This window comes from Egretta garzetta, unplaced genomic scaffold (genome assembly GCF_000687185.1).
Source record: "Egretta garzetta isolate BGI_Z169 unplaced genomic scaffold, ASM68718v1 scaffold39, whole genome shotgun sequence".
Lineage (NCBI taxonomy): Eukaryota > Metazoa > Chordata > Aves > Pelecaniformes > Ardeidae > Egretta > Egretta garzetta.
The window spans coordinates 312,586-329,009 of record NW_009260945.1 but is presented as its reverse complement, the minus strand read 5'-3'; the positions used below and the strand labels follow the sequence as shown (position 1 = coordinate 329,009).

General features: G+C 38.4%; 2 protein-coding genes across 3 annotated transcripts in view; both read right to left on the bottom strand.

Annotated features, from left to right (window-relative positions):
* Nucleotides 1-77, bottom strand: part of NUDT7 (nudix hydrolase 7) — a 3,322-nt gene extending 3,245 nt beyond the window's left edge. The window contains exon 1 of the mRNA XM_009647195.2: nt 36-77. Coding sequence (XP_009645490.1) covers nt 36-77 — 42 coding nt within the window. The remainder of the gene's footprint in view (nt 1-35) is intronic.
* Nucleotides 78-1,240: 1,163 nt separating this feature from the next.
* Nucleotides 1,241-10,937, bottom strand: LOC104133735 (hypoxanthine-guanine phosphoribosyltransferase). Of its 2 annotated transcripts, none has more exons than XM_009647170.1 (9): nt 10,908-10,937; nt 6,488-6,594; nt 5,857-6,040; nt 4,893-4,955; nt 4,343-4,360; nt 4,047-4,129; nt 2,961-3,007; nt 2,219-2,295; nt 1,241-1,288 (listed from the first exon to the last, which is right to left on the bottom strand). In XM_009647170.1, the coding sequence occupies exons 1-9, from the start codon at nt 10,935-10,937 to the stop codon at nt 1,241-1,243; spliced, it is 657 nt and encodes a 218-aa protein (XP_009645465.1). The 2 variants fall into 2 exon arrangements, with proteins under 2 accessions (XP_009645465.1, XP_009645466.1); XM_009647171.2 differs by lacking the exon at nt 10,908-10,937 and adding an exon at nt 9,428-9,445.
* Between the last annotated feature and the right edge of the window lie 5,487 nt (nt 10,938-16,424).

Genomic DNA, 16,424 nt, shown 5'->3' with positions numbered 1-16,424 from the left:
GGCCGGTCGCCGCCGCTTCTGTGGGCTACATTTACCCAGAGAAGGGCGGTGTTAGCTGCCAGCTGCCCTCGCTCCATCTGGGAAAAACAAACCCGAGGAGCAGTTTGGCGTCGCGCCCCTGCCTCAGAGGGGCAAGGGCCGTGGCAGCGAGCGGGTGGCGCTGGGCTCCAGCATGAGCCGTCCCCAGTGCTTTAGGTAAGGGGGCTGTTCAGACAGGCACCAGTGTTCCCCCTCTCATGCGCTCCAAGGGGCGGGTGACGTGGCAGATGACAGCCTCCAGCTCTCAGGGGGGCTCTGGAAAGTGCCGTTGCACACCCATCAGACTTTTGGTCACCTGTACCTCAGGACCTTTAAAAGCTAAAGGGTGTCACGAGACTTTCTTGAAAACAGAGGCCTAGCTCAGTACTCTTTAATTCACAAGGGTGAAACCTCAACCCCTCAGAGCTTATTTTAATCATTTAGTGCAGGTAGGGAACAGCAAGGTGCCAGAGACTGGGCAGTAAAATTTTAACTTGCAGTTCTCATTAGGGACACACAACTAGCAGAAGTTATTTCCTGCTATAATGGTTTATCATCCAATCTTAACAGCTAGTAATCAGTGTTACCTGCATTTCAAGTGGCAGCACAGGGGTACAATCAACACATGATCCCTTCCCTCAGAAAGCAAGGCACAACAGCCCAAGTTATGTGGAAAGTATAAGAACTAATCTCAGTGTAGTTACCTTAATGTTTACTTTTTTTTTTCATTGCATTAAGCTAAAGAACCAAATGTGTTTTCCATGTGGTATGCACTTTGTACAGTTGACTTAATTACTGTCAAGTCCTTAAATGCTTATTCAGCCTATTGGTTACATGAAGTACATGTGTGTATTTTTACACACACAAGCTCACATGCAAAAATAACTGCAGTTTATATACAATCACACAATGTGTTACTTCATGTAGTAAATTAAAACCCAAACATAATTAATTACGTACACATGTACACTCATCCCCTGTGATTCCAGCAGAACAGAATATGCATTTTATGGCCAGCATTTTGTTCACATTTCAATGAAATGTGAACAGAATTCATTTACTTTTAAGCTGTTTTACATAATCATTATAGGAAAAATATCTAGAATAGTGTCTTTAGAAAATGTAGTTCTTCAGTGAAGAGCACAATTTGTAGATTACTTCTTGTTACTCATCCACACAGCTGTACATGCCACTTAACTCTTGTTCCAGAAGACTGAGGTTATCAGATTCTGTATTTCTCTTTGGCTTTCTCTTTCAGAATACAGATGTGCTAAAAAAAAAAAAAAATAAGTCCAATTTTAGTCAATCTTTACCTTCAAAAAAAATGCAAGACTGATTTTCATTCGTATTCCTAGCATTGTAAGGAAAACACACCAGAACAGTAATCTTTGTGAGTTTGGTTGCAAGTTTACTACTTGCAGTAAAATTGAGATGTTAATATTGCTTCATCTGTAATTTATAGATTTGTATATTCGGAAGAGGTCAGGTTTGTTTAATTTTTGTATCCTTCTTCATAGTGCTTTGCAATAGCATAGATCCACTATGTGTCTTTAACAGAACAGGTTTGTCTTACTAAAAAGACTTTCAAGGGAAAAGCTTTTCCACTTGACCAGATTTAAGTGCTTTTGAAAACTAAGGGGGGGAAAAAAAAAAATCAGCTCTTTCTATCAGTTACGGTCTTTCCAAGTCTACTACTTAGTGCAGCCTAAGGAGACTATAATGGAACAAAGGAAAAAAAGATCTTTAGGAACATGTCATACAGTGTAGGAAAAACTTTCACACACAGTCCACACACAGCCATCTGAAAGACTTGGCTACAAAAGAGCAACACAGGATTTCACTAAGACAGACAAACATCAAATCAAAGCCAAATTACAAGTTACTTTCTTTTCAGATGGGGCCAGCAGATTGTATGCTGCCAGCCGTTCTGGAGGGTGCAGGGTACTGTACAGAACAGCTGGGCTAAGAGATTTGTGAAGTAGATTAATGAAAAGGTAAGGCACAAACAAGTTATTACACATTTACATTGAATTATCGGCTTGACATGTTAATAACGTTTTTGCCCTTTTAATGGACATTTCTAGTCAGATTTGAAGTTTTATTAGTTGTTGAGAAGCTCCTGGTATAAGCTAATATTCTTGCTGTTACCTGTGGTAGCAGTCATATATGTAACAGTCGAGGCACACATATATGTACTTACATTTAGATCTCTGAAGTATTCATTATAATCAAGAGCATATCCAACCACAAATTTATCTGGAATTTCAAAGCCTATGTCTGTAACAAAATGCAATTCTTTTTATACTTGGGTGGTGTAAATATCTTTCAAATACACAGTTTGTATTCAACATACGCTTCTGCTGTTTAAGATTAATACCTAACAAATACATCATCTTGCTTTCAAGGTATGTAGCATGCTTTTTTAAGAATCAGAGCCATAAATTGATGGCAAAGGTTAGAATCTATACCATCCTCATCAGTTAGTAATACAATTAAATAGTTAAGAGAATGCATTTTAAGAACAAAATAATTATTTAAAACCTATTTATGAGGTAGTCCTGGGAGAAGGAGACAAGGAGTGAGATTTTACTTCTGTAAAAGTAGATTCACTGAAACTCAGTAGGGATTTTCAGTTTGCAGAGTCAAAAAAAGGCCTTTTGGGGTTGAAGACAAGCGATACAAAGTTAAGGTTTGATTCTTTTTCTGTTGTCTGCTAACAAATAGCCAAACCTGCACTCAGACGAACCCGGGAAAAAAAAAAAAAAAGGTAGTGGTCATGAAATTTCAGTATGGGATAGCTGGTCGGCAGTTCACAAATTTTTTTGTGTTTTCTCCCCATTTCTCTTGGCTCTCCTGAAATTTATATTCCGAATTTCAGACTTACTCTATGAAGTGAAATTATGAGATTGTGTTTTGGGCAACCAGAAAAATGCAATACTTACAGTCTGGTCTGTAACCTGGACTTCGATGTGTCCTTTTAACGAGCAGGCTGTAAGGCAGAGCAGAGAAGGTTATGTTTTTGAAAATATGTCTTGCTCTAAGCTGTATACTTCAATTCTCTCATCCTTCCCCATAAACTTCTACAATCGTGCAGTTAAATTAAAGCAATGAGATTATTATAACAGAAAGAAGTAGCGTTCAGTCTCAGAATTGAGGAATGTGAAGGCTCAAATCTAGGTTCATTCTGAAGGTCCAATTGACTCTATTGTTTTACATTTAGTTCACTTCAGTTCTGTATCCCAAATCATTATCTTTTCATGTATCAATGTATCAGCAAACTAGAATAGCACAGACAGGTAGGCAAGTTCAAGTGACACGTAAAGATTTTAATTGGGAGGGAGGGAGAAGAGGACAAGCTGTGCAATGTCACTACGATTTCTTCCACAAAGTCATATCCATTCTTGCTTTTCCTGTGCACTTCTGAAGAAACTGAGAACCTCCCAGATAGTCACTAGGAGGAGTATAGCTGGTACATAAAACAAGAAGAATTTTTGAAAAATATGATTACTTGACAGAGAGAGATAGTCCCCAAAAATTCCTTTGACAAATCATCTAAACACAGATCTAGATGCTACTTGAAGTCATCTTGCAAGTGCTGACAAACTCTTAGATTCTGAAATGACTGAGAGTATTAAGAAAAATTCTGAGTGTTGTCATGCTAGTATTGAGGCAAGGTGTTAGGAAACCTATGGAAAGAGCTGGATTTCCTTCAAACATAAGGAGGTAAGAAACAGGGAATCCATCAGACTTTATGGTCTACGCAAAAAGAGCCAGGAAACTTTTTTTATTCATTTTAACAATGAAGGTGGTAGTGCGTATGTAAATTTTCCAGTTCAATAAATACTTAGTTTTTCACCAGGAGGATAAGGATTGCTTCCTGGTTTTACTTCCTCCTCTCCCAAACTCCAAACCAAAACTGAACACACACACACACACACACACACATCAGTATACACTGGCTATTCACCTAAATGATTTTGCTATATCGTCTCGTTACAATATATTAGTAAGTGGCCATATCATTATACCTCACAACTTTTACCATCTTTGGTTCTTTGTCTTTTAGTTTTGAAAGTAGTGCTTTCATTGTTCTACCGGTCTCAATAATGTCCTTAAAGAAATAAAAAAATAAGCTATCCTGTGAGTCTGAAAGAAAAAACAGCTTGTCAGTAGATTAATTTAAAGCATAAAACCAAGTCAAGCAACCTTGGCAGCACAGTAACATAATTAATTGTTGGTTTATGTGCAATAGGTATTAACTTGCAAAACAGGGAGAAAAAAAGTCCATGTCATTCCCTCCCCCCACACTCCAATCTTTGCTTACCTCTACTACTAAAACATTCTGGATAAGTTCATGTAGGGAGAAAAAGAAAAGAAAATATTTACACGGCAACATTCAGTGAATTATACAGCCTGGAAAAGTTTGCGCTACAAACTTCAGTTACAAGTAAGTTGCAATTGATTTCCAAAGGAGCTCGTCACTTAACTACTTTAGTGCTTTCTGAAGAGTCTTTCTGTAAGTATTTATGGAAGCATAAAATGTTGTGAGAAAGCCACCTATGTCAGGTTTTATATACTATTCCATCTATAGCAATAGCATTCTAGAACCAATCTGCATGAGTCAGTTTAAGATGGTTCGTTTCTGGGGGCTGTGGGATAAAATGTGGAATAGGATCTTAAGAAACATTCAGTACTGATTACGTTAAGTTTCTACTGAGATCAGTGGGAATTACTCACTGTTTGATGCATAGCATTTTAAACCAGTGTTAAGTGGCTGTAAATACGTAGTGTCAAAATCTTAGTAAAGATGGACTTCCTGGAAGATACAAAAAACCTGCTTTTTCCCCTTAAAAGCTGAAGATGCTAATTCATACCTTCCCATTTAGTGTAGACAGTTCCTCACCAACAATACTGATTTTCTCTGTAGATGATTCATTCTAGGAGGAGAAAGAAGAGAGAGGAGTCACATAAAACATGCTCAAAACTGTTATGTCGTATGTTTATGAATAGCATGCTGCTCTTGCTTTCCACCTATCAAATGGCACTTGCAACTTTATGCAGCACTCCTTCAGTAAAACAGCTTTTAAGTACCTGAGAGCAAGAGGAGAGAGTGAAGCATCAGTGCAGACAGATGTTTGCATGGAACAAGAGTACATCCATATTCATGGAATAGACACCATTGCTTTCAGATATTTTTGTTAGCACAGATTTGTTTTAGAGTTCCATGAAAAATTTATAGGATGTTGTAAACTGTTGTGTTTAGTATGGAATAAATTTTGATCATTGCACAGAGCTCTAGGCTTCAAAGAGGGGAGAAGATAAACCAGAAAAAAATAGCATAAGTCATTGCTTTATAGAAGCTGGCTCAGGCCAACTATGATTGGTTCTGGCAAAAGATACCTGTTCCCCAGCACACAGATTACGAAAACAAGTCTCTCCAATATTATCTAAAAAGCAATGCAGAGAGAGAGATAATAAACAAGTCTCTGATGCTAAGCTTCTCTCCATACTCCCTCCCATCTAAGGGTGCCATGGTAAAGACAAGAGTGGAACCTGTTTGGAAGCTTTGGGCTGGAGAGGAGGATATTGGAGACCTGACCCTGGCTTTGTCATGTTAAGCGTTCTGCTATATGTTCATTCCAGTGAATATACAATACCCATCTGATCATTGAGGCAGGTTGGTAAATCAGTTGCTTTTCAGTATGTAATAAATTGAGTTGCTTTGAACAGCATATATGCATAAACTCAATTTATGTGGAGTTTTCATGTAAACTACCAGTATTCAGAGTGTCAATCTATGGAGAGAGTCAATTTTCCAAAGAAAAGAAAATTGCTTACACAGCAGCTCTTTATTCTAACAAAATCCACAGTAATGGGCACAGATTTATCGCCATTTTGATTTAGTGCTTTTATGTGGTCCAGCAAATCAGTGAAGAATTTATAGCCTCCTTTAAGGACACAGAGTGCAACAATGTCATGGCTTCCCATATCTTGCATGATATCTCTAGCCAAACGTTCTGTCCTGGAAGGAGAGAAAACCAAATCCTGTGAAGTGTTTTGTATATCATATTTGTTTGTCCATATATTAAGCAATGTTCAAGTTCAAATTCTGATCTTGCTTTTAAGTTTTTATAACCAGCAAATCATGACCACATTAAGACATAGGAAAGTTAGTTACATATTTGCAGTTCACAAGATGATGCCTACTCCATTTGACATACTGTTGATTTAATCCATATATCTAAACAATGCAGGATAGGAAAGCTTAAAGATATTTGAGATAACATGGAAACTTAACTGGGGTTGTAGAGGAATCCTCTCCACAAAGCTCCTCTTACATTAAACTCCAGAACACAAGTGTTACAAGTGCAGGGTTTCCATGTTTCTCATGGGCTATGCAGGGTAGAGCATCAGTCTTTTTGTTTGGAGGAAAATGGGTCACTGGCATCACTATCACTGCTGGTTGTACCTGTCCAGGATGAGTCCATGAGGAATGAAGACTCTTTCTAAATCGTCTTCATAATGCTTAGGAATGCAAAATAGATTTTTATTATAGCCACTTTCTTCATCTCGTATCTGCAAGTGAAAGGGAAATAGTTCTAAGAGTAAAGAGAGCCACACAGGAAAAAACCTTCCAGCCTCTGATAATGTGGAGAAAGGCTCCTCTCCCCACCTCCCCCCCAATAATGTGTCTGAGAGTTTTTTAACCTTCTGATAGGACACTTCACAACCCGTCTGATAATTCAGGAGCCAGTATGCTTGTCTCAGATGTGAATGGATAGATAACTATTTCACCCTAGTCATCATAAGAGAAATTTGCAATTATTGTTGACTCATAAAAACCCCAAAACCACCACCACCAAGGGAAAACCCTTGTATTCTCCATTACGTCTTCTGCAGAGCACAGTAGCTTGCTTGTATGGCAGACAAGCAAAAATTAAAACTTCATTTAAGGATAAAACCTGGAGAGATAGGCGTTAACAAGAATTTCAAAGAACAGATTATCATAGTACAAGGCAATGCATATAGAATCTCATCCTGGCTGAACTAACTGTATTCTGCAAGTACTGCAGCTTGATAGGCCTTGATGTTCCGAGTTAGACTTACAAAATAGGCTTGCAGTTGAGCACTGTTTAGAGTATCAGCAGTACTAGTTTGCCTGGCTTAGTTACTATTTTCTTAGTGGCTGAAGTCAGCAAGTGAAAGCTTAGGTGAAGCACTGTTTTCAAATTAAGTTTGTTCATGGTTTATTAATCTTGGAAGAGATACTGGCAGTTACACTGGCATCAGCTGTAGTTGAGGCTGGACAGTAGCATCCATGAGCAGACTTTAATGCAGTGCAGAACTGCTTATTGTTATTCGAGTGTTATGTTAACCCAGTTGGCCAGTTTGAAATGGGCTAATTTCTGCCTGTGTGAGGTTGCTAGTGGTGACAGACAGAATACACTTATGGTGTATGGGATTCTGCCAACAAGAAGCAGCGATCACAGGACATAATTAGAAGCACTGGTCAAAGGTAAAAGACAATGTTTATTTGCATCTACTGGAACATATAAGCATCAATTTCTTTAGGAATACAGAAAAAGCACCTTTAAGGATAGCCACTGACATGATAAACAGTTTAAAAAGTGATATAGGGTGGGTTGTTTGGATGGTTTGGGTTTTTTGTGGGGTTTGTTGGGTTTTTTTCCTGCAAAAACTGCAACTTAAATGCAATGACTATGCTACCTGCAATGAGCAGTTTTTCTTTTGCCCAATCATAGAATGGTTTGGGTTGGAAGGGATGTTAAAGATCATCTAGTTCCAAGGCCCCTGCCACGGTGGGGAACACCTTCCACTAGATGAGGTTGTGCAAAGCCCCATCCAACCTGAACGCTTCCAGGGATGGGGCATCCACAACTTCTCTAGGCAACCTGTCCCAGTGCCTCACCAGCCTCATAGTGAAGGATTTCTTCCTTATATCTAATCTAAATCTACCCTCTTTCAGTTTAAAGGCATTACCCCTTGTCCTATCACTGCATGCCCCTGTAAAAAGTCCCTTTCCAGTTCTCTTGTAGGCCCCCTCCAGGTACTGGAAGGCTGCTATGAGGTCTTCCTGGAGCCTTCTCTTCTCTGGGCTGAACAACCCAACTCTCTCAGCTTGTCTTCATAGGAAAGGTGCTCCAGCCCTCTGATCATCTTCATGGCCATCCTCTGGACCTGCTCCAACAGGTCCATGTCCTTATGTTGGGGACCCCAGAGCTGAATGCAGGGCTCCAGGTGGGGTCACAGGAAAGTGGAGTAGAAGGGGAGGATCATCTCCCTTGACCTGCTGGTCACACTTCTTTTGATGCAGCCCAGGACATACTTGTCTTTCTGGGCTGCAAGTGCATAATTGCTAGGTCATATTGAGCTTCTCCAAGTCCCTCTTCTCAGGGCTGCTCTCAATCCATTCTCCACCCAGTTACATTTAATGGACTTCAGCCTTACAATTTGCTTTTGCAGTTTTAAGTTGGGCTTTCATCTGCACAGTGAGTTAAAGTTCAGCCTCGTTGCTAATGAATTTAGCTTCTTGCTGCATTTGATAAGAGGCATCACAACTGGTTCTGCTCAAGTGAGGGATGAGCTTTGTCCATGTTAATGTAACTATTGAATAAAGCTGATACTGAAGCATATAGGTGTGCATAGTGATCACTGCTTATAGCTACTCCAACAGTGCAGTTTAGTATCTTTTGTTTGGTTAACTACGCTCACTGAGACTATTTCATGCAAACAATGTCTGCTACGTTAATAACTTGTTTGTTGCTATTTGTGAAGCATTTTTTAAGGTCTGCTGAAAGGTTCATTAACAGAACCTTAAGGATTGGATCAGTTTGAGCTCCATATCACCATAGCAACATGCAGCATATACCTTACAGGCTCATAAAAGCATTTGTATCGTGGCACTTACTAAATAATACAGCAGCATCACATTATAATAAAGCAATCTACTAAACTATCACACAAAGTCATTAAATTTTTAAATCACAAGCTTATAACTTGAGCAATTAGTTGTTTAATTTAGATTCAGTCTCATCTGTTGTTCATTTATGGATGTAGGTTTCTGAGTTTAAGGGAGAAAAAACAAAATTAACTACAGCAATTATGTACAATAAAAAGATTCATAAATAAGTATTGTTTCATCAGCACAGAGTGAAAGAATATGAATATAGGTATATTAAAGTCAAATAAATAATGTCATAAGTTTGTAAAAAAATTGAGTCTATTAAGGTGCCTTTGTTCTGAAAGGCAGTTTTTCCCCAATATAAGAAAGAAGGCCTTCCATTAGTATTTCTAATGTTGTATTATTTTTGCTGAAGCTAACCTCTCCCCCATATCCAGAGCTCCCTTCAGCCAAATAACAAAATAGAAGTATATTACGCTTTCTTACCTGCAGTCCATGAGCCATAACCTTACTTTGAACTATGCTATCAGAGAATGAGTTGGTATCATTACTGCAGTTTGTCTTGCTCTATTTTCATCTTGCAGTCAGATCATGACCTGCTTCTAAAAGGTCAAAATTGCCCTCCTTCCTAAAAAAAGCGTTGCTTACTTCTACTAATGCACTGACATCACAATCCCAGGTTCTTACTTAATCAGATTAACCAGAAATAAAATAGGCATTAGCCCTGCTGCTAATCAGAGTAAAGGTACGGGAGGGAGGGAGATGCAAAAAGGAAGCACATGAATCAAATTAGTGGGAAGGACTAGGTGGAGTAGTGGGTTTTTTATTGAAAATACAAATCAGGTATGTGGTTGTAGCAAATGGTAATATGTGTAGAAGGTAATTTTATATACCAGTTTCTTACATAAGCCCACATCTTTTTAAAATTCTTGTGCTAACTTGCTGTCAGAAATGAGTATTTGAGTAAACAAAGCCATATTTTTAAAGGCAACTTGAAGCAGAGGTCTGCAGCTGTTGAGACGTGGTGAACCCTGTCTGACATTCTTCCAGGTCATCCTTTCATAAAATGAGGGGGTGATAGTTCCAGTAACACGTTCCACATCATTTAAAATCAAATTGCATTGACATTCACTGTAATCTGATTATTTCAGTGTACCAAACCACACTATTATCTGGGATTAACATGAAAGTCTTAGATTTATAAAAATTAATCCTACTAACAAAATGAGCTAAATCCAGCTTGCATACAACATATTACAGAATGTTCTTACCAGACTGGGTACATTTTATTAATTCAACTAGTTTAGTGTTTTCTTGGGGAGAGGGCACGTTAATGAGAGATTTTTCTCATTTCCCTGTAATCTTACAGATGCTCTTCAGATCATGGCTGGTAACACTCGGGATCAAGCAGAAATCCAAGTGGATTAATGGGCATATCCACAACTTTCAGTGATATATTAAATAGAAGTACTGTTTGGGAACTATGAATGCCTTGAGGCTACTTGGCCCCTATTTTATGCAGTTAGATATGTCTTCCTTCTATGAATTCACTGTTGTATTTCCTAACTTACATATGTGAGCTCCCTATCTTGTGAAAAGCATTGCTTTTCTAATTCCTAGTGTAAGGCACTCCTTTCTAGTGGGTAGTAACTTGTCTTCAAAAACCTGGAGAATTTCCATAACAAAATTCCCCTTTGAAAGGAACCATTAACAAAAACCATACATGTAAACAGTGGTGGCTGCCATTTGAGCAGAGGTACTCTCCCTTCCTTATTCTCAGGTGCCAAAATGAAGGTGAACAGCAGCATGGCTGAGGAGCTCATGCAAACATACATTGCCTTTGTAAGTGCTTGTGGATGAAGTGAGAGAAAGAAAAGGGGGGGACTCCCAGACTAGTTTGTAAGTTTCTCCTCTCCTGAGCTTTTCAACCCAGCGTAATTTAGCTGTCCTGAAAGGGTGTTGGTGCTCTGGTGAGGCCTGGAGACGATGATGCCATGACAGAATACTAAGTGCTGCAATATCACTCATACTGATTGCCCATCTGTCACACCTACTGCTTTGTATGACTGGTTCTAGGATGTAAAGAATTGATTTCCTTTCTAATTATTTACAGGGAAAAAAGAGATGTATAGGTTTCACATTCGTTTGTCGATTCTCTTGTAGTTTTCCACATTTAAACAGAATTTAGCGTAGTTTTGTTAAAATCAACAGTATGGATGAGACTACTTGTTTTAAACCTCATTCGTTACTTGATACAAGTTCGATTCCACATTACTCACCTTTTTATAAATTATACACTGGACCTTGCAAGTCTTTGTGTCTCCTTTAAGCACCATACTGTTTGATCTGATTTGAACTGGGCCAAGTTCCAAAGTCCTGTTTAATTCTGTTTCAGAAAAGGATTGCAGAAAATCCTTCCCACTGACTTTATTTCTGAGTTTTTTTACTGCATTGGGAGTATTACCTGAGCTACAAATGAACAGTGACTTTTTGACTAGAAAGAGCAGAATTTTACTCAGAAGGGGTGCATGCATATATATGCATGTATTAGTTACATTATTATTACATTTTCTTAACAAGTAGTGGTTTCTTGTTAGAGACACTGACAACAAAAGAGACTGTTGTGACATTGCTTTGTGATGTGGACATCTGTTCAGCTGGAATGAGATCCCTCTAATTGAACTGGGAAAATAAGTGTATTCTACTAAAATCCCCATAAGTGGAAAATGTCAGACAGGCTACCATGTGGCCTCCAAAATTTTATGAAAGGATTAATGAGAAATAGTCAGGTCAACAACCCATGTGGGGAAAAAAAAGTATATTTTGGAACTCTGGGAGACTGGAATAGAAAAGTTTAGTGTTGGGAAAATGATAGACTTTCATTCAACTTTAAGCTGGTTCAAGAAGCCTCTGCTTACTGTATCTGAATCTCAGAAAACTACTTCCCAGATCATATTTGTTTGAATAAATTTAGGATTCTCAGTAAATTCCATAGAACCATAACAGTAACCACATACCACTATCACCCGTCAAGTACTTGAAAATCCAGTAAATGTGTTAGTGGTCTCAATTACTAGTGGACTGATATTTGCATTATGAAAGTTACTGCTACAATGAATGTTTATATTGTCACATTCTGAAGAAAAAGAAATTCACAGGCGAAAGGTTCATGCTAAGACAGCTCTTTGTCATCACTGAATAATGAAAATAGAATGTAGCCAGTTGGCATCCTTAGATAGTTTCTCAGTTGTAAATTACATGATCATACTCCCATAGGAAAGAAGGAAAAAGTTTAAGTGTGTATGTATTTGTTCCACATAGGAGCCCCAAGTGCATCTTTTTAACGTTAAATGTTTTGAGGAAACCGGTGCACCAAGCAAGTTGGGTATCAATCTGTTGCTCTTCTCTAATTAATGGGATACTGAAAGAGCCGGTAAGTGTAGCCCATACAAAGACACTGGAGATTAATTACATCAGCACTGATAGCAGGGTAAAACAGCAGCCAGTGAATACAGAACACCACTGCTCTTATCCTTGTATCTCTTCCCAGAACTACTGAATCAGTAATTAATTTTTTCAGGACATGATTTTGCTGTTTAAATACCTGTTTTACATACCTAAGTTACATTGTATTACAGTTTGAAGTAACTGGTCTTGAGACTGATGCAATAATTTTAAAGGTCCTTGAGAAACATTGTATAGGCACTAATTAAGTCCTGCCAGGCATTTCCTTTTAGTTACTTTAAATCAGAAGCAAATACATAATAGTGGATGTATTGTACAACTGCTCCATTAAATTACTAAAACTTTACAAATAAAACATCAGAGAAAGTGTCCACTAGAGGGAAGCCTCTACCATGGAAGACAATACTTGCCAAAGGGGAAGAAAAACCTACATTTTATGAAGCAAACTTTCTAGACGAAGAAACTCTATGTTCAGTTAATAAGTGTATAGGTATCTCACCGAAATGAAAATACAGTCAGGTAATTTAGAACAGGCATATTAAATATTTAGGCCAGTTCTGAACTTGTATAATTGTGGATTAAAGGAAAACTGCTCTGATTTGCACCACTAAAGACCTGACCGATGGGTTCCATGTTCCAAATGGCTGATACAGCCTTAAATTAAAGTTGAGCACTTGTATTTGGTCACTGATGTGTTACTAGGAAACCTGATTAATACACTTCAAAATGGATCAACTTCAGTAATTAGGAGCCCATCCTAAATCTGTTTTTTGTTTGACACTTTAAAGTCTTAGATGGTAAGACCAGTTGCTTAATTGATTTGCTAAAAGGCTGTTTGGAAAAACCACACTGCACATCCCATGGTAAACAGTGCATGTTCGCAATTAGAAATTAGAAGCAATTTCACAATTTTAAGTCTTTATCATACCTACTCCTGTAGATTACATAGCTCTTCTACACAGAAAATTTCGTCAATATGAACCTTCATACTTTCCATGGCTATTTTCTCTCTGGTCTGAATATGGAGTTTTTATTATTTTACTGAAACAGAAAGTAATCTAAGTCTTGACCAATGTTGGATATTTATAAATGTTGTGCTTGAAAAGGTCTTCTGCCTTTACAACTCCTCTAATACTCCCAAGATCTAGCAAACACAGACGACTGATGGCAGAACTTGAAGGAAACACCCCTGTAAAAAGTGACTCAGATTTAAGTTTGAATAATTCTTGAAAATACCCTGACACCGGTTCTTAAATAGACAAATGAGAAATTCTGCAGGCTTGGACATTCTGACTGCTGACCTGGAGGAAATGTACAGTATTTATTAACAAAGTCTTTCGGGCCATAACATAAATGGTGGAGTGACTGTGTGAAGGAAACCTTTAGATACCGTTTGCTATATTTGTTTTGTAGATAGGAAAAATGTTTCAGTCTCCTGGACTGTCTGTATTAGAAAGTCATTTTGAGAGAGGATCTGGTTAGGACTGGGGCAATAGAGGAGAGAGACAAGGAATCAGCACTTCTGGATTTTATTCACAGCTCTGACACACAGTTTATTTGCTGTATGACCGTGTCCAATTTGTTTTCCTGACTGCTCCTGTTGTACCTCTGACCTTCTTATGTGCCTGCTTTTCCCCCGTTGCCTTTTTTAATCAGCTGACCTGAGTTTTCTGAGACGTCTCTCCTGTGGGCTGCACAGGTCATTGTTATTTTGGGGAAGGTGCCATTTAAGAAACACTGTTGCTGTCATTAGCTAGTGGTCAAATTAATGATTTGAAAAAAGATTGTGGTCTATTTGTTTGAATGTTAAAATACAGTTGTCATAGTTTAATACATCAGTGAGCAGACATGAGTTTCTCCATAACTGCCATGGTGTCCAGTGTGTCTGGTCAGGCTCCCCCCCCAACAGCTGGATGAATTGTTTTACCTAGGGAGCAATGGGTGGTCCAGGAAGCCGTCTGCTTTGCTCTTGGGGAGCTGGACTCATCTTCACTACAGAGATGTTTAATAAAAATATTTGTTGAACAATGGCTTTATCTGAGTGTGTGATCACAGCTGTTTTATTTTAGCAATGGAACAGCAAGAACAATTAAATCCATATTCCTCCTTGGATATTTATTTTCCTGAATTAATTCTTAGTGCAGTGAAAGAATTTGGTGTGAATTGACAAGTTAAAACAGAACTGCATGTAGTGGATTTCAGATTGCTTGTATTACCTTTGTATGATTTTTCTATTACTTGAGACCTTAAAACATAGTAGGCCACATTTTAAAGTATTCTAAAATTCTTCTGTCTAGTTTTTTCTAGTCACCATTTTTAATTGTTAACAATGTTCTGTTCTGCAAAGCCATGTTTGACTATTAGAAAAGCTAAGTGCCATCTTCCCATAACAGCATATAAGAAAAATGTGGACTATGCATTTTGGTGAAATGAAAAAAATGCTCTTTTAAAATACCATGCAATTACTGCATTTAAATAAAGATAGCTCATCTTTAAATCTCAATTTTATAAAACCGGCTATTTCAGTGTTGCCAATGCCTTTTGTTGAGATGTTGAATGATGAAGATGACACTTTTGTATGAGCTTGCTTAGAAAGATTTTACTGCTGGTACTTGTGTTTACTTATAGGCGATTCCAGTGGTTGGCAGCTTGCAGTGAAAACCACTGCTACTATGCATTAGCTGTGCAGGCTTGCCCACAATCTAAAAAAGAAATTCGGTGCTGGTCAGTACAGTTTCATAAGACAATGGAGGGAACCAAGAGAATGCTTCTGATACTGATTCTCATGTTTTCAGTTCCTTCCTCAGATGCCTATGAAAGTACTCCATTTACTGCCTGTTGAATCTGATGGCATAGGTGACTCTTTGAAATCTGTTTATGAAGTTGAGCATCTGAATTCCATAGGGGGCCTGCACCATTGTAAAGTCAGTAAATCCTGGTTCATAGGATCCTAGAAGAGCCCAGATTGCAAGGGACCTTGAAAGATCGTCTAGTCCAACCTTCCATGGGAAAGGAAGGCTAGATGAGATTATCATCTATCACCCTGTCCAGTTGCATCTTGAAAACCTCCAGTGATGGGAACTCTACCACATCCCTGGGGAGGTTGTTCCAGTGAATAATTGTTCTCAGTGTAAAAAATTTCTTCTTTGTTTTAAGATGAAACCTCTCCTGGTGCAACTTGTATCTGTTGCCTCTTGTCTTCTCCATGTGGCACCTTGTGAAGAGAGAGCCTCCGTCCTCTGGGTAGCTTCTCTTTAAGTACTGTGATGAGGTCCCCCCCGAGCCTTCTCTTCTCCAGGGAGAAAAGACCTTAACTCCTTAAGACTTTTGTCACAGGGCAAGTTCTCCAGCCCTTTGATCATTTTCCAGGCCCTCCTTTGGACCCTCTCCTGTGTGTTATAATATGCATTTTTTATACTGCTGAAATACTTTTTTTTGACTTCCAGCACTCAGGTTTTGTGCCTTCACTCCCTTTGCAAGTTTTCTCTTATTCTACTAATGAGAGAAGAACTTCCCTTGTCCTAATATCCTGTCACCTTATTCACTGAACTCATTTCCACCTGGATCTTGCATCTCACAAGTAGTATTACAGGTTTTTCCAGTGTAAAGGCATAATCTCAGTCTCTTAATCAGGCACCATCTTTCTATTCTCCCATCGCGCATGACCTCTAATTTCTCTCCATTCACTGAGTTATTTTCATGGGCAAATGTTAGGGCTCTCATTTATTAATTCTGCACTTGTGGCAGCTTTTGACCTAGTTAATGCCTTCCTCCTTGAACACTTGTCCTTATTTTGCTTTTGATTTTGTTATCTGCTTCCACTCAACAATTTCCAATCTCCTCTAACATATTTTATTTTTCCTCACATTTTCTTTTATGAGGGAAAGCTGTAACACAAAAATAAGCAAGATCTACTTTCAACGTAATTCACTTTTATGCCCATTAGAGATAAAAAACCGCCCTTCCTTAATTGAAATGAATGGATTATGCCCTCAATGCACATCACAGTATGTTTATA

Coding starts and splice junctions, on each gene's coding strand:
- LOC104133735 (XM_009647170.1), bottom strand. CDS start 10,937: ATGGCATCATCGTCTCCAGGCCTCACCAGA. Junction 6,595..10,907: donor CGTCTCCAGGCCTCACCAGA/GCACCAACACCC, acceptor TTTCACTTGCAG/ATACGAGATGAAGAAAGTGG. Junction 4,956..5,856: donor TTAGAATAAAGAGCTGCTGT/GTAAGCAATTTT, acceptor TTCTCCTCCTAG/AATGAATCATCTACAGAGAA.